This window comes from Heterocephalus glaber, unplaced genomic scaffold (assembly GCF_053883595.1).
Source record: "Heterocephalus glaber isolate CG9 unplaced genomic scaffold, H.glaber_assembly_v1.0 deba00000546, whole genome shotgun sequence".
Lineage (NCBI taxonomy): Eukaryota > Metazoa > Chordata > Mammalia > Rodentia > Bathyergidae > Heterocephalus > Heterocephalus glaber.
The window spans coordinates 2,292,036-2,310,728 of NW_028258147.1; the positions used below are offsets into that span (position 1 = coordinate 2,292,036).

At 36.4% G+C, this 18,693-nt stretch overlaps 1 protein-coding gene across 4 annotated transcripts in view; it reads right to left on the reverse strand.

Annotated features, from left to right (window-relative positions):
- Positions 1–18,693, reverse strand: part of Lrguk (leucine rich repeats and guanylate kinase domain containing) — a 137,070-nt gene that overhangs the window by 41,591 nt on the left and 76,786 nt on the right. For all 4 annotated transcript variants that reach the window (XM_087204411.1, XM_087204410.1, XM_021237592.2 and 1 more), the window contains 3 exons: positions 16,053–16,177; positions 11,449–11,592; positions 2,183–2,263 (listed from right to left, as the gene is read on the reverse strand). In XM_087204411.1, coding sequence (XP_087060537.1) covers positions 2,183–2,263; positions 11,449–11,592; positions 16,053–16,177 — 350 coding nt within the window. The remainder of the gene's footprint in view (positions 1–2,182; positions 2,264–11,448; positions 11,593–16,052; positions 16,178–18,693) is intronic.

The following is an 18,693-nucleotide window of genomic DNA, read 5'->3' on the forward strand; positions in this document are numbered from 1 at the left end:
AAGCTTAGACTTTCACAATTACCCTGCCATCCCCACACCCCTCCTAGGTTTCTACGTGTTCACACTTAGCCCTCCCCTTCTATTAACAACTCAGATGCAAACTGTGCCTTGTAATTCATAAAGATCTTCAAATGTGCACATCTTATTAATCTCCCTATGAGTTGATTAGGGTAGGCAGGATTATCCTCATTTCTAAAGAGAAAAGCAACTGAGCCTCAGAGATGTGAAGCATCTCATATCTAAATTCCAAGGATTCAAACACTGCCTTCTAATGCCAAAGAGTTTTATTCCTGGAAATGATGAAATTTTACTATTTATTATTATTTTTCCTTTTTTGTATTCTTTTGTATTAACTTGTGTCATTCACCATGAATTTGTCTTACAATAATAAAATTATATTCATTTGTAAAACAAATTATTACTCCCTATAATCTGCTGCATTAGGGTTATCTGCATTTTAAAAATGTAATTTTTTCTTCATACTAAGCTGCTACATCTCTTAGAAGTGCAAGATATTAGTGGATGCTGCCATTCATAGATGAGAAGGCACATGCAGTAAATATGTATCTTTTACCTAGGTTCCCAATGCAAAGAAATGAGGAGATTATTTTATGTACTTCCACATGTAAATATTGCAGGAGGCTTCATATATGATGTGTTAATGTGCATCTAAAGGTTTGTGCAGTTTACACAGATGTATGCATGAACACTTTCCACAGATCTGAAACCGGGGTGTGATGAGGCCATTAAGCCCTCTTCCTTAACTTCCAGAAATGCTTTAAATTGCCTGCCACTATTCCCATACCAGCCATTTTTATTTTTTAATTATTTTCCTATCTGGAATAAATATATACAGAAGGAAATAGGTATTAAAAAATAATACAATCAAGAGTCTGTGGAAGGATATAGGTAGAGAAAGGGAATGAAGGATAAACAATGTTATGGCTTGTATCTAGATGTCCCCCTAAAACCTCATGTAGGTGGGGCTTTTTGGAGGTGGCTGGATCTAGGGTGTATGATGCAGGGATTAAGGATGTGTTGCTAGGATTGATTCATAGTGCAAGGCTAGGATTAAGGCTTTCCCACCACGGGTGTGAGTGCTTTTGGCCCTAAGGGACAAAATGAGGGCTGCTGTTGTCACTTGATGCTTGCTACTCTGCTGTTTTGCTGCCTTCTGCCCTCCATGAACTATTTCTCCTCTGTGAGGCCCCTCTGCCATGTCATTCTTCCTTGGATCCTGCATTGAATTCAGGAATTCAATTCAGTGAATTGAAACCTCTACAAATGGTGGTGAGCTACAATAAATCTTTCCTCCTTTAACTTTGAATGTCAGGCATTTTGTCTCAGCAATGAAATAAGTAACTAAGACAGACAAAGAGGGAAGGAAAGAGGCCAAGAAAATGGATCTGTCAATGGAAAAAACAGAGAAACCTGGAAAAAATGTCCCTGAAGCTTAAATGATAGAGGTTAAAAACCTCTACGACAGTGACCTCTAAGACCTTTTGCCCAAACTGCTACTCAAAACCCACTTATTTATTGCAAAGTTCCAACACTGCAATTAAACTTGAATACTGAGGTTTTCATTTAGAAACACAACCCATACATTAACATCTTTTGTCTTAAAAGAAAAACAACACACATGCCATAGGTTCACCACCACTGTCATAGTAGATAGCACATAACTTGGCTCTATAATTACATATTTTACAATCAAGCCAATTTCATGGCTATATCCAGGCAAATTATGTTAGGTATCTAATCTTATACTTTCTTTTCCCCATTGTAAAATAGGTACAATATTCTGTCTACACCTCTGGGGTCTCGTATTCTCTACTATGAAAGAATATTGCTCTACAATCTGATTAGCTTTCTCCTGTAATCTTTAGAAAGTCCTAAATGACCACACAGAGCAGATAAATGACATTCAACTTTAGGTTTTACTCTGACAGTGGTGCCATGTCATAGCTTGTTAGTCACAGAGAATAACAATTTCTTGAAAAGCAACACATTTTAGGATCTACTTTACTTAATCCTTCTAATTGATTTCTAAGAGACAGCAAATGAAGATTTTTTTTCAAAAATGTATTCACATTCTTGATCAAAAGTACTTATTGAAGATGAAAAATTCCAGAATCATCCTCCCCTATTTCCCCTCCCCAGATATATAAATGATCATTCTCACCTGAATTGGATTTCTTAGAAGATTGATAATTCGAAGGATAGGAAGATTTTCAATATATTCTATTTCATCCAGCTCAGCAATCTGTTTAAGCAAAGAAAAAATATTGTCAACAGATAATGCACAAAGACAATAGAAAATATGATATAATAGGAGCCACTTTGGAATCTTTAAATTCAAATTGAATTTAAATTTGAAACTGAAATTGAAAATTTGCTGTTGAATATCTTGCTTTTTAATGAGAATCCCCAGAGCTAGTACATAGCTCTATGTAGTACATAGGAATTATTACAAGCCCCTTCAATACATGTGGACACACACTGCCACATCTTCTTTTTCCCCCTCTGGCAAGAGAACAGTAAGCTTCCTCTTCTCATCCATGTTTATTTAAGTAGAAATAAAATAGCACATACAGTAAGAGAAACAGTATGAAAATCCATGCATGGATGACTTGGTTGCCCCCTTCCCCTCCTGGCCCTCCCACACCACCCCCAATGTCCCACCCCAGCCTGCCTTCTGCTCCCCGCTTACCATGTGTGGCTCTGTCACTTTTCCCATAGGAAAGAATTATTTTAAGGAAAAGTGAAAATTGTTTCTTTTTTAAAAATTTTTTTCTAATTCTTTAAATTCTTTTATTGGTACATTTTAGGTATATAATATGTTTACATTTATCATTGGGTGCTTGTACCTGTACATGATGTATCTTGGTTCTTATCTTTTCCCCATTACCTATGCGCCCTTCACCCCTCCACCCTTCCCTATTTACATAGACTTTGTTTCCATTTTTTTTCTTTCCTCATAATCTTTCCTTTCCTTCTTTCCTTGAAAAATGTTTCTTGATGGGTATCTACTGTTCACCTTAAATTTTTTTGCTAAATTGAATGCTTTATACACTTTTTTATATAGGCTGAGGTTTCATGGTTCTAAAAAAAATAAGAGAAGATAAGATTGCCTGTCAGGTCTTTAACCCAGGATAGGGCTTGGATTGCCTAAATTTTTCACAAAACACAAACATTTTTATTGAAATTTCCTATAATAAGTAAAATAATAATCTTATTTCAAGTATAGATATTGAACTTTTGCAGTAAGTTAAGGTGTTGGTTAATCTTTATTATAAAGTTGGTTGAATTGAGAAACATGTAGGAAATTGGTAAAGCACATTTCTGGGTATGTCTATGAGGGTATTTCTTGAGAAAGTTAGCACGTGGCATAGCAAACTGAGGAGGAAGACCTGTCCTGAACATAGACAGCATCATGTAACAGGGTGGGAGCCCAGTAAAACAAAAACAGACTCTCACCCTCTCTGCTTCCTGGTAGCCATGAGGTAAACACCTTCTCTCCACCCCACACTTCTGCCATGATGCTTCTGCCTTCCCACAGGCCCAAGAAGAATGGAGCCAGCTAATCATGGACTAAAATCTCTGAAACCGTGAGCCAAATTAAACCTTTTCTTCTTTTCTCAAGTATTTTGTCACAGTGACAAAAAGCTAACACAGCTCTTTTTAGTTCTGGTTTTTGTAAAAAAATCTAAATCATTTCTGTATGCATTATAAAAGCATTTCAACATCCAGGTCACCAATAACTCCTGAATTATCCAATTACAAAATTCAACTAAATGTAAATTTAGTCCCCTTGTGCTGGGGACTTAGCACAGTGATTCCACCGCCTGCCTCGCAAGTGCAAAGTCTTGAGTTCGATCCCCAGTACCAAAAAAAAAAAAAAAGTAAATTAATCCCAAAGCTAAATCAGTGAAGGAACATATGCACCCTGTTCAAAGGATGCCATTTTCAAAGATAAAATATGAAAAGGGCCAGGGATTTAGCTCAGTGGCACTGCGCCTGCCTGGCAAGTGCAAGGTCCTGAGTTCAAGTCCCAGTACCTCCCCCCCAAATACATGAAAAGTAAGCTCCAAAGTTACACTATACAATGTGTACACATTAATCTGGCTAGAGCGACGTTATGCTATTATGCACATCTTTTCCCATAGACTGTCCACTAGACTGCCATTTGGATCATCTACAAGAAAACGATTTTATATTGCTATAAAAAGGTTTTATATTGCTATTCAGGAAGGTGGGAGGTAAACTTGGTTCATATTGCTCCATTAGAAGTTTCAAGTAGTGGACAGATTTCCTTCTAGTATATAGTTCTTGTTCTTGTTACTAACACAAACATTAAGAAGAAATGTGTTCCTGCATCCATCCTGTCTCATCAACAAGTTCTGACCACATGCACCTGCAGGCATTGCTGGTAAGAATAGAAATTGGAACGGTCTTTCTGCAGGGCAATCAGATGTGTAAATATGTACATAAACTATGAACCAGCTGTCCACTTCAAGGGGTTTACACTAAAGAGATCATCAGACACACAAAAAATAGATTCAAAAACATTCAGTCTAAAGTTAAAAGTTCCTAGTGTCTTAAGAACATCATTACATGATTAAATGAATCATAACACAGTCCTACAGTAGGAACACTACGTACTCATTTTAGGATATGGTGATATCTATGGCGATTGATATGGAAAGATCTTGATATGTTGTAAATACCATGAGTGCAATGATCATGGACTACATAAAAGCATATTACCAATAAGATGTCTACTGGGTCTTCTGAGAATCAAATGTAAGGGATCCAACTTTCCTCCCAATCCTTCCAAGGGTAGGATGAGGTTTGTTAGAGGAAATAAGCCTGAGAGCAGCTGGGCTTTAAGTCTCCACTTCAGCCAAATTAGCCAAGTGCAGGAGATACTGGTTCTGCATGTGTTCTCCTTGCTGCACAATCCCACCCCATCTTTTCTCCTCCTTGTATCCTCTCTCCAAAAGGCCAGAGCCCCAAGGTTGTGCTTTTATAGAAGGCAGAGAGACAGCAATACTCCAAACAACTGAAAGTAAAGTACAACCAGAAAGGTTATATTCTTACAAGAATTTCAGCTATCTGCTGCCAAGAATGTCCCACCAGCACCTTCTGTATCCTCCCTGGCCTCTGATGGCTTCTTTCTACCCAGCAAGGATTCTGCCAACTTCTGGTTTTTGCCATTTCCTTTTTGGCCATGCTCTCTAAACATCAGCATCCAGACCTACAGAAGCCAGGTAAGGCCTTTTCTTTAAAACATACACACACACACACACACACACACACACACACACACACACGCATGCACACACACGCACACACATCTTTAGGAAAGAACTGAGTGCAATGATTAAAGTTTTTCCACTGAATAAATCTGTGCAGTAAAACAGTTTTTTTCAATCTGTGGGGCTTTAACAACTAGATAATGATGAAGAACAATATGATGATGAGTACTGGCCTAAGAATCAACAGATGCATTGGGTATGGTGGTGCACACCTGCAATCCCAGCACTCTGGAAGTTGAGGTAGGAGGATCACAAGTTCAAGCCCAGCCTAGGCAATATAGCAACTTAGTGAGAGTCTCTCAAAATAAAAAAATGTAAAAAGGGTTGACATAGCTCAATGGAAAGGCCCTAGGTTCAACTGCTAGTACCATAAAAAAAATCAACAAATGGACTAATTGGACCAATGAAACAATATATTTAAAAAAGTAAACCACAAATCAGTGAGAAATTTATTCAGTAAAACTACTGATTAAATGAATGAATAGAAATTATTTAGCATAATGAAAAGCAAAGGAACAACTGTTGTCAAATAAATGATAGTTAAAGGCATGAATCGACTTTTATTTTTTTTAGACAGGATATATAGTTCAGGATGGCTTTGAACTCACCATGTAGCCCAGTCTGGCCTTAAATTCTCGGCAATCCTCCTGCTCAGCCTCCCAAGTGCTGGGATTACAGGTATGCACCACCATGCCCAGTTTGAATAGAGAATTTTTAAATAAGAAATCAATGATTGACAAAAAAAGTTTAATCTCTCTGATAATCAAAGAAATTCATATAAATAGAATATAAACTATCTTTTTCTCTATCAATTTGATGTAATTTTAAAATATTTGTTGATAAAGGTATATAGTAAGATGGGCCTATAATAAGCTATTTTAACGTCATATACTGCAGTGGAGTATTAATTAGTATGAACCTTCAGGAAATGTATTAACAATCTTTAAATGTCCATATCCAGTAAATCTATCCTAAGGAAATAATTAAAACTGAATATAAAGATTTATGTATAAGGATATATACTTATTTTTAATACTAAGTTATAAACATAACAAATTTTAAGAAATAAATGGCTCAATAAATCCTGATATATTCCTAGCACACTGGGAGGTTGATGCAGGAAGACTCCAAGGTTGAATCCAGCCTGGGCATCTTAGTGACTTAGTGAGACCCTGTCACAAAAGTAAAAATAGAAAAGGACTGGGATATAACTCAGTGTGAAGGCCTGGGTTCAATTTCTAGTACTTAAAAACAATCTGACATATCAGTTAATAGACTAACAACTATTAAATCAGATTTTTTAAATGTTGGGAAAATTTTGTCTCCCGAATGAGAATTGGATGCTCATCTCAGACTACCCACAAAAATAAATCTTAGTTAAAGACCAAACAGGAAAAAAAGCCTTGAAGTTATAGGAGAATATTTAAAATCTTTAGGATATGGAGAAACTTCTTAAGTGAAACATATATGCACACAAACAGAAATTACAAAAGATCACAGTTCAGTATAACTTTCAGCCCTCATTCTGTATTTACCAGATGCAAAGCTTCACTTAGTGTATGCGGACTGCATTGTGTGTCAATTCCTAGGACTGCCATGACAAATTACCACACACTTGGAGGCTTAAGACAACATAAACTTATTCTCACAGTTTCAGAAAGCCAAAGCCTAAAATCAAGGTGTAAGCAGCTCCACGCTCTCTCTACGGAGTCTAGAAGAGAATCCTTCCTTGCCTCTTCCAGATTCTGGGAGCCCCAGCATCCCTTGGCTTGTAGCAACACAGTCCCAATCTCCGTCCCGCCTTTACATGGCCACATGGCCTCTCCCCTGTGTTTGCCAGTTTTCTTCTATTGTGTCTCTTACAAGGACACTGCATTTAGGGCCACTCTAATTCCAGGACTATCTCATCTTGTGATCCTTAACTTGGTTTATTTGTAAAGACCCCTTTTCCAAACAAGGGAACATTCATAGATTCCTGGGAGGGAGGGCTTGGTCCTGTCTTTTGGTGACCACAGTTTAACCCACTCTATTTCACCAGGATTAGCTTCCAGGAGAAGTCATTCCATGCCACAGCTGCCCTTCCATCCTAGATGGCTGGCATAGTGCATCAGGGCTGGAGAGGGATGTCTGGTCTAAAGTTGAAGGAAAAATGGATAACCTCAGAAATCTCTCTGGAACCTTCTTTCTCCTTCCTTACTACTTCTTTGTGTCTTACTGAAGGCCTTGTCTCAGCTAAAATGATTCTGCTGATCTTCAGTCTCTATATCCTCTCTACACCCAGTAGGGAAACGTTTGAGCCTCGTTCTTATACATAGTCATTCCAGCATCTTACCACATGCATCTGAAGCACCAAGCAAGCACTTGAGGCAAATCTGAGTATCCTTGAGGGCTTCTGAGAGTCATACATGCAGTCAACAAACATTGTTAAGTGCCAATGATGAACTAGACACTGCATAAGGTGAACAAGAAAAAGTCCCTGAGCTCATAAAGCTAACATCATATTGAGAAAGACAGAAACTCTTCAAGATACTGAGTACATGATTTGCTATAATTTCAGGCAGTAATAAGTACTAATGGTAAATAAAGCAGTTGACAAAATAAAGAAAACAGAGAGGGGTTGCTGGAGAGGCCAAAGGTGGTCAGAAGCCATCTTTGAGGATTTGACAGAGCCTAAATGAAATGAAGCGGTGAACTGTTTTGAAAATTTTAGGAAAAGATTCTAGCAGAGATGCCAGATAAATTTGGAGGAAAGACTTCAACAGAGGTACCAGATCTATGAAGCCCCTGAAGTAGAGAAATAAGGTTGGTCTGTAGGAGGATCAGAAGAAAATGCTGGCAACTTGCCATTCCAGTCCCCTTCGGAAAGGAGCACTTAGCTCTAGGTGCCGCAACTGAGAGTGCCAGTCTCCATTCTGTCCCCAGGCAAGTGGACTGGCTGTGACAGGCCTTCTTGGGCTGCATTGCTTAGCTAACCCAGTCAGGCAGGTCTTTGACTTGCTTTAGCAGGGTGAGTTCAATTCCATGGAGCCAGGTCACCAAGAAGTAAGCCAAGTTCATCACCATGACATAGGGATTAAGTTGGAAACTACAAATAAAGAATAAAACCATGATACTCTTGGTCTGGAAGTTCAACAAGTACTTGGAAAAGTGAGGAGGTAACACTAGGACCTGGACTCCAAATGTGCACTCAGCAGAAAACCAAGGCTACCTGGAAAGAGAAATTGCTAGAAGAGCTTCTGCTATCAGTGTAACTATGCACTAGCTCAGGCTGACTGGCCTTGGCCATCTTCTTGCATGTAAAGAAGGTATAAGCCTCCAAGGGGGCCAGGTCTCCCTCTTGCCTGTATCCCATGACAGGGTACCAACTACCACGAATCCCATGACCAGATACCTGGGCCAGATAGAATGAAGACTAATTTTATCAGGAAATCTGATCATTCCAGCATTTCCTATACTCAGCACTGACTGTATCTATATCCATGTTGTCAGCCTCGGGAGGCCACAGGCCCCCAAGGAAACATCTACTTCAACCCCTATCTTTTCAGGCCTAACAAATGTAAATCAAGAGAACTATCAAGTTAGATTAGGAGTCAAAGTGTCTTCAATCCCTTCCCCCACTCCCCACCCTGTTCCTTCTGTTCATATACATGAACAAAAGCATAAGCCAGCATCCAGTGAAGACAGGGTAATGTCCATGCATTGCTTGCCTGAGAAATTAAACGTCATGCATCTCTGAACAACAAGAAGCAAAAACAACTCTACAAAGAATTCCTATCCATGTAAATCATTGCTAAAATAAAGACCAGAGCTGGGGATTTCCTGAGTTCGATCCCCGGTACCAAAAAAAAGAAGACTAGAATCATGGTCTTCAGGAAGAATGGCCAAGGCACTCTAAAAAAACTAGGAGGGTGAAGGAATGTGGCAGTTACTTAGGACTAAAGTTCTTTCCTTGCTTCTCTTGCTTTATGAATATTACCTTGTTAATCTGTACAGAAACTTAGAAAAAATATGGGGAACAAATACAGTGAGATGATGACAATAAGACTCAAAGAAGTGACCCAGCATTCTCTGAGTCACTCTCAGACAAATATCCCATGGCCAAAAGAAAGGATAGAAATTATAACAGAGTTAACCACTTGATGTATCTTAACTGCGAGACATGACTTAAAATCTAACAGGGACTGCAAAGTGGAGTAACAAAGGCCTCCACATTGCCAGTTGACAGTAAATATTTGCAAAGGACAGACATGCAAATGACCACATGATCATAGCATGCTTCAACAGTTAAAACAAGTAAGCAATATTGAAAGTGCTAACAATATAACAATATTCCTGACATCAAATTAATCATATAAGAAGTAAAAGCTATGCTATGTTTCTTTTACATGAAAATTTTCCATTTCTAATATATAGAATTCCCAGTCATCCTGGAGAAATCTCTGAGGAACATTCAGATGTCACTGCTCAAAGAATATTTCAAAGTACTCTTGGTTACTCCCCAACCTGTCCAGTGGGAAGCCAGGGAACTAGTTATCATCATGGACTCAACTGTTGACAAAGGAGATCCTTTGGGACAAGTGGCCACTTTTAAAAATACACTCTCTTTAATATTTGAAAAATATAAACTCCTTTCTTCATTTAAGGATGAAAAGTCTCTTGAAATGGAAGAGAACAATATACTATTTGTGAGGGGTTTCTAGACTTGCACCCTCCAATATGGTAGTTACTAGCCATGTGTGGCTACTTAGCACACTTAATACAGCTAGGATCAAGTGAGATGTACTCTAAGTGTAAAACACACACTCAATGTCAAACTCTCAGTGTGAGATGACAGAAGGTAAAATATCTCATCAATAATTCTGTATGTAAATTAAATGCTAAAATTATAATATAATATTTTGGACATATTGAGTTAAGTAAAATATTTTACAGAAGCTAATTTCAGCTATTTGGTTTTTCCTTGTATTGTGGGTACTAGAGAATTTTAAAGACATCTGTGGCTCACATATATGGCAAATATTATATTTCTATGAGAAAGCACTTTAAACAAGCCTTACACCATATCCATTTCTGAAGGGAGGGCACTGGCCTTTCATTCGCTGTATTAACCTGGAGAGGTAGAACACACTGACTCTGGAGGCAAATCATTCTAGATTAGAATCCTGGCTCTGCTATTTGATTGAAAAATAGCTTTAGGCAAGTTATTTAGCTTCTCTGTGTCCCAATTTCTACATCTCTAAAATAATAGCAATAGGGTCGTATCAAGGATTAAATGAGATGAATAAAGTGCTTAGGCCAGTGCTTGATGTATAAGTACTCAGATTAAAATAACTCAGATATCTCTGGGTTATTTTATGATTGTAATTGTTACTAGTATCATTACTGTTATTCCTTTTCCTAAATCCTGAGCTGCACTGATTTGAGATTTAATGAGTGTATTCTACCTTTTCAACACTCCCTGTGTATATGTGAAATCCATTAAGCAGAAAAAAATTTTTAAAACAAGTCATCAATGGCATCTGCATAAAGGGGACTTTAAAACTACATGAAAGCGAGATTGTGCTGACTTTCCAAGACATGGCATTGGGAAAAAAAGGTCATCCTCTAGAATTAATAAACCTAGAAGTCATCAAAACAATTTAAAATACAAACCAAGTAAGATGAGGATGAATGGTTTTTATTATGATTAAGTTTACTTATTCCAAGACCTTAAGGATTAACTTTTCTTGATTTTTAGCAACCTAACAGATGATACAAGGTTTCTGGAGAAAGGGTCGTCAGCAAAACTGATAAGCCCCCTCACAGCATGACAGGCACGGTCTCCACAGCGTCACATCTTACTCCAGATAGTGCCCTTTCACAATCTGCCCAACTTTTCACTTTCAAAAAGAAATAAACCTTTAAAACAATGTAATTAGGAATCATAAAATTTTCAAAAATTATGAACTGTAGTATTATTTACTTTTAAAAAATAGTTCTGCAACTACTACTCTAGGAAGTTTGCTAGGACATTTCTAAGCTGCCAGTTCAGATAGCAGCCCTTGCAAAACTACTAACGGAGTGTCTGTGCTGACTCTCCAATATGACCTCTTATGTACACCCTGAGACTAAGAGTTGTGAAGTACATTACCTTATTATCCTCTAGGTTGATTACTTCCAGAAGGTTGTGATCCTCTAAGCCTTGGAGGCTACTTATTTGATTGTGGGACAGATCCAAGTTCTGCAGAACTTTCAGATCTTCCAAACCTGTGATCTTCTCAATCTGGTTATTGTTCTAAAATGGACAAAATACACTTAATGTTTTAAACCCATTCAACAGGACAAGTCTTCATTTTGGATACTGCCCCAAATTGCTCTAAAAAAAAAAATCAGTAAGCCATTCTTCCAACCGCCCCCTTTGCATCATTCTCCTCGCCAGAAATAAATCCTAGATTTTTCAGCTTAAAGATCAGACTGTGGTATTTTATTTATTATTTTAACATTTTCAAGTTGAGTATCCAGATCAGTAGGAAAGATGACAGCTAGATAATATAAGCTTTTGACATTGCAAGTCTAAAGCCTAATAGCAGCTCCATGTTTGTCTTTAGAAATACAAGTTTAATGCCACTCAGTTTCATTTGATCACAATAAAACTTGAATATTGTAATTCCCAGATACATTTTGTTTTCAGAAACATTCTAAACACAATGACATCACATCATGCAGGCTGTGGTAGTCTGTTGGCTTGATGGCCCTCCAACAAGCCATACCTGCAATTAGGCATGCTCTTGTGCAGTTGTCTCCTCTTCAGCCTAGCCTGGCCTCTAACTTCCCTTATAACCAAAAGAGGATATCAGGAGTATGCCATTTCAAAGCCTCAGGGCAAGACCTGAGATATCATGAAGAACTGCAGCTATTCTATTGTAGAAAACTTGTGCAGAGGTCACCTAGAAATAAAGTCATGCAAATAGGCCCCAGGACTAACCACAGAGAGAACCCAGCCACCTCAGTGCCCAGATGAGTCACATCCTCAACCAGTATGTTAGCTGAATGCAGCAAGATCAACAGAAGAACCCTCGGCTGACCCTAGCTCAGATTAAAAATTGTTAGCTAATAAAATTCTTTCCCAAAGTTATTACAAGTGAGGTGGCCTGTTATGTAATCCTAGATAACCAAACAAGCTCTTCAAAAATTCACACATAAGCATCTCTCAGACAATGAAAATAAAACAAAGATCCCATATTCAAATGTTGTGGTTGTTCTGATTTTCAATGTACCCACAATAACAAGAATTATAAAAATTTACATTCTTTTGCACATTTTCCAACCCATTTCATTTCTTAGTTTTCTTAGCTTTGAGATATAGGAATATGTCAGAGTAAAATTAAAACCTTTAGTTTGAGTTGAGAACTATGAAAAAGAATAATATTGAAGTCCCACTTAATACTTTTACCTGTCCTCAAATATTCAAAACTTTTAATGAGCATTAAGAACTGAAAAATTAAAAATATTCTCTTCCATCAATAATATTTTCATTGGTACATGTTTCTTGGTACAATAGCAAAAACTCATTTCCATCCTGTTTTTCATAAAGTTTTGCTTCAATAATGAGCCAGATTTGTGTCCATTAGTATAATTCTATGGCACCTTAAAACATGTTAATAAAATATTAATAATCTATAAAGCTTGGTTATAGCACATGAGGGTTTATACTATTCTTTGGTTATATATTTGAAAAATCCCATTATAAAATGAAAAAAATATTCATAGCCCCATTTGCCAAAGTGAAGTCAAATTTCCTTCTGTGCAGAGTTCAAAAAAGCTATAAAAAGTATTATAGAAAAGAGAAAAAACTACACAAAATTTATCACATTACCCATATCAATTTAATGTGTTGAAATAAGACTTCAATATCCTATTCCAAAAAATGCCCATGTACAAATTTATATACAATTCACTTCTTCAAAAAGAAACTTTGAAGAGCTTTAGATGTGCTAGCCAGATTGTAATTCCTCTTCTCAGTGTCTCTGATGGCTTTCAAAGTTGCAGATGATATGAGCAGAGTGAGGCCTAGAAAAGTTTAATTAGATAGCCTGTGGTCATAAAAGAAACCAGAACTGAGAAAATTTCAGAATCACAGAATTTCTGAAAGTTAGGTAGTTAGAGCTTTTATCCGAGGCTGAAAAGCTGATTATCACTCCTAGACTTGAACATCCAGTTTCTGCATGAACAATTCTTCCTGCTTGTTTTATAATGATCATAGAGAAACACTTTTAGAGAAAGCTATTTTCTTAAATAAATGAAATTAGAAACATTCTTAATTTACCAATTTGGGAGAGAAAGCCAAGTGGCTCTTACTGTGAGAAAATGAAGTATAAAGTTCGGAATGCATTGTCATCACTTGCTTAGAAGCTGGACTACAGAATTAGTAAACCACATTTCTCATTTCATCTTTAAAATTATCTTAAAAGTTGAAGGTTGAGAAGTAGCAATTGGCTTGTTCTTCTTTTTCTAAATTTTAAAATGAATTCCTTTCAATAGTAACTAAAGCAACTGGCTTTCTGATTCTATGAATTAAAAATAAAAGCATATAACACTATTGAAACCAATGTATATCATTTTATGTTATAAATTTATTAAAATTTAGGAAAGAAAATCATTCTCAAAAATTTTAAAGAAAATAAATGATAGCACACTAATTTTTAGTTCTTAGGCAATGGATTCAGAGACTACAAACAACCTACTTAATCTATTTGTAGAAAATATAAGTATTTTATGCTTCTTTTTAAAAAACTGCTTGAGACAGAACTGTCAACGTGGATTACTTATGTTATTAATGAAACAAATTCTTAGGATGAAAGTACTATGTGTCATTCTTAATAATGAGTTCAATTCTCATTCCCCATAGCACTCCTCCATACTTCTTTCCACTTTTCATGCACTATTTAAAATTAGTGAGAATGTCAATACAGGCAAGTATGTAGAGAAAAGGATAAGCTTTAAACAAACTACAAAATGAATAGTACAATACTGCCAATAATCCTTCAGATTATCATAAATTTGAAATGTGACCTTCTTTGCTAATTTTAAATTTTTCAATTCAATTTATCAAATTCATTTCTATGCTTTTCTAACATGCCTTAGTAGGCAGAAAACATAAAAACCACAGGTAAGTTATTAAACTTTTCCATCCTCAGTTCCATCCTTAGTCCTGGGATACAGTCCTCACTGTAGTCTCAGAAAGGACTTCAAAAAGCACTTCAGGCTCTAAATTCAGGGCAAGAAAATTATGACATAGCCAACCTTCAGTGATATATGGCTAAATACAGTAAGATAGGGATAGTATATCAGATATCAAAAATCTGCATATAACTTAAGATGTCATTTCAAACAACAGTTCAACATCCTGTAAAATAGTTTACATAAAAAATGAATAAGCTACAAGAGTCACAGCTTGAAATCCTCCCTACCCACCCTGGGACACATGCAATAAAAAATAGTAAAGTCATCTAGGGTAGATGGAAAAGGGAAAGAAGAATCCTGGATATTCCACTAACACTATTACAGCCCCTCACTTTAGTGATCCCTGTACTATTATTTTTTAAATATCATGTATTTGGGGGGGGAACTAGTATGATTCTGATAAATTTTTTTATAAATAACTTCCATTTTCATTGAGTCACAGTCACATGACACATCACATGGTGTTAAGGCTTGTGTCTCAATGTCCCCCACAAAACCTCATGCAATCATAGGTGGGCTTTTCAGAGGTGGCTGGATCTAGAGTGTGATGCTGGGATTAAGGGTGTGTGATTACTAAATTAGTCCACTGATGGGTTTGGCATAGTTCTAGGTAAGATTAAGGGTGCCCCATCTTGGGTGTGAGTGCTACCTGCCCTAAGGGCAGGTAGCTTAGATATAATATAAAGGGATAGAAAGACTCTGTGGCTTGAAATTTGGGGGTTGCTGCTTGCTGCCTTCTGCCTGCCCTGCTTTGCCATGGACTGTTTCTCCTCCATGATGCCCCACAGCCATGCCACCTTGCCTTGAAGACAGCCAACTATGAACTGAAACCTTTACACACTGTGAACTAAATAAATCTTTCCTCCTTTAACTCTGGGTGTCAGGTATTTCATCTCAGCAACAAGAAAAGTAACTAAGACGCATGGCTTTAAAAGAAAGCTCTCTGAAAAAACAATCTAATTTAAACTTTCTGCTTGGAATTATTCATTTATTCTCAGCACAATTTCTGATTTTCTAGAATGAGAGACTAGCATGTATTAATGTAAAAGGACTGCCCAAGTTCAGTACCAAGAAAACATTTTGAAAAACAATAAAGAATGTGTTTGAAAGCAATAAAGTAAGAAAAACAATAAATATCTTGCTTAAATTTGCTCAATATTATTTTTTTAATTCATTAAGTTTACTGGTACATTTTCACCAAAAGATATTTTAAATACTTATTTAAAATATACCTTTCTTTCCCAGTGTAAAAAATCAATCTAAAAAATGTAATTTGGACACCAAATAGGAAAATCAGTTTACTTTAGCATGGAATATTGATCATGTGTACACACATACATACACACACACACACACACACACACACACACCCCAAGCAAACTAAAGACAATAGCATTTAATGAAGAAATTAGCTCCTTATACACTTGAAAAATTCTCAGTAGTCAAAATTCATACATTTACTAAACATTACCCATTACTTCTATAAAGAATAACATTTTGCTCAACTCTCACCAGACAAAGTATTTTGATTGGTAACATGTTTAAGCCATTAACTGTTGTGATCTTGTTGTTGGCCAAACTAAGGTGAGTTAGACTGCTGCACATCTCCAGGCCACTGATTTCTTCTATTTCATTGTCTGTATACCATGACTATGTTTAAGGAAAATGTGATTGAATGGATTTTGAAGAAAAAAAGAATTAGTGTTAAATCATCGCTAGAAAACTCAGACAATAGCATAAGTATTATATGCCTGATATAGAATAAACACTAAATCCTGAGACATATTTTTATTATAGAATATCAGAATATATTGTATAATATATACTATATATATTAGAATATAACACATCATATACATTCTTTCAAATATTAGAATATAAGAAAATTAATTGTGCCTGGTGGCATACACTTGTAACCCCAGCACTCAGGAGGCTGAGGCAGGTGGATTGTTGCAAGTTCAAGAATAGCCTGTAAAATTAAAAAAAATTTTTTTAAAAAGAATAGCCTGTAAATAGCAAGGGATGGAGGGGTTGAAGGGAGGGCAGGGGAATGGGGAAAAAATAAGAACCAAGGAAGATTATGTAAAGGTGCAAATTTCCAATGATGAATGTCATTAAATTGTATACCTAAAATGTACCAATAAAATTAATTTTTAAAAAAACCTAAAAAAATTGTATAAAATTAAATTAGTATAAAATATAAAATTTCTATAGCAAAAGAAAATAATAGCCTGGGCTACATAGTGAAACCCTGTACCAAAAAAAAAAATATATATATATATATATATATATATATATATATATATGTTACGGCTTGTATCTAGATGTCCCCTAAAAACCTCATGCAGTCATAGCTAGGGCTTTTTCAGAGGTAGCTGAATCTAGAATGTGTGATTGATTCATGGTGCAATGCTAGAATTAAGGGTGTTAGGATTAAAGGTAGGTAATTACCTACTAATCAGTCCACTGATGGGTTTGGCACTGTCTTAATCCTGGTAGCCTAGATACAATATAGGGGGCAGAAAGAAGCTTGTCTTGTCCCTTTCGTGTTTTGCTACCTTCTGCCTGCCATGAACTCTTTGCGATGCCACCCACCTTGGAGCCAGCCAATTACGGACAGAAACCTCTACAAACTGTGAGCTAACTAAACGTTTCCTCCTTTAACTTGGGGCATCAGATATTTTGTCCCAGGAATGAGAAAAGGAACTAAGATAGAATATAACAGAATTATTTTGCTTTTGAGTGTGCTTAGTTGCATTTCATTCATTATTGACTCATTTAATCTATATGTGAAGAAATACCACAGGAGTTCAGAGCTGCCTCCTTGGTAGTGTGTTTTCCCTTGGTGAGATAATGATTCCATGAAAAACTCAAGCACTTCCCCTCAGACGTGTCTTCTGAATACAGGGTTACTCAGTGAGCTTCATCATATTCATTACTAGAGTAGCACCACGTGACACGTCCTCTGTAGCAAATGGATGGTCCAAGACCAATGCCCTTTCACTCTTTCTACCTCTACTGGCTTTTCTTCTTCCTTTAAAAATAATGAGGTTTGAATTCTGCCTTAATTTCTTCATCTGTTGTTAAGTTTCTCTACTTATTTTTAAAATTTTAACATTTTATCTTGTGTCCTATCCTTGTGGTCACCTAAAACTGCACTCTCAAAGTCACCAATTCTAAACAAACAAAAACAACAGAAACATGAAATTCAACAAAATGTCTCCCTAAACTCCCAACTCCCCTGAAGCCAATCCAAGGGGCACCAAGGAACAGAACAGCATAAGGCACACACCCAAATTAAAGGATAAGTGAGGAGATCAGAAAACAGATGGAAGAGGTATTCAGGGAGATCACAAAAAATATAACTAAACAGATAATGGAAGTAATAACCAAAATGATCCACGGGCCTTCAGAATACATAATAAAAAACTAAATGAGCTAATCAAAATGATAAAAAATCATGAATGACAAGTTTAGCAAAGATTTAGAGTCCATGAAAGGGCTTCAATGAGCAATCCAGGAGATTAAAAATTATACTGAAAGTATGGGCAGCAAAAGCAACCAGTGTGAGGACAGAATTTCAGAACTAAAAGATAATGATGCTTTCAAAAACCAACTACTCAGAAGGGGAAATGGCGAGGGTAGGGGAAAGGAAAGAAGGGAGTGGAATTAATATGAGAAAATGAAAAAATGGAAACAAAGTCTTTGTAAATACAGAGGGGTGGAGGGGTTGAAGGGAGGGCAGGGGAATGGGGAAAAAATAAGAACCAAGATACATCATGTAAAGGTACAGATTTCCAATGATGAATGTCATTATATTGTATACCTAAAATGTACCAATAAAATTAATTTTTTTAAAAACCCAACTATTCAAAGACACCTTAAAAAGACCAAAAGAACATGAAAAATGAATCCAACAGCTGCTAGATAACACAAAGACTAACCTAAGAGTAACTGGAATAAGTGACAAATCAGAAGACAACACAAATGGCATAAAAAACTTGTTCTAAGAAATGATGGTAGAAAAATTCCAAAATATAGGGAAAGAAGTAAACATACAGATAAGTAGTCAGGTTAATTTTTTTCAAAATGTTGATTAGATATTATGCTTCAATTGAGAAATTCTCATAGGATGAATTCCAAACTCCACTCT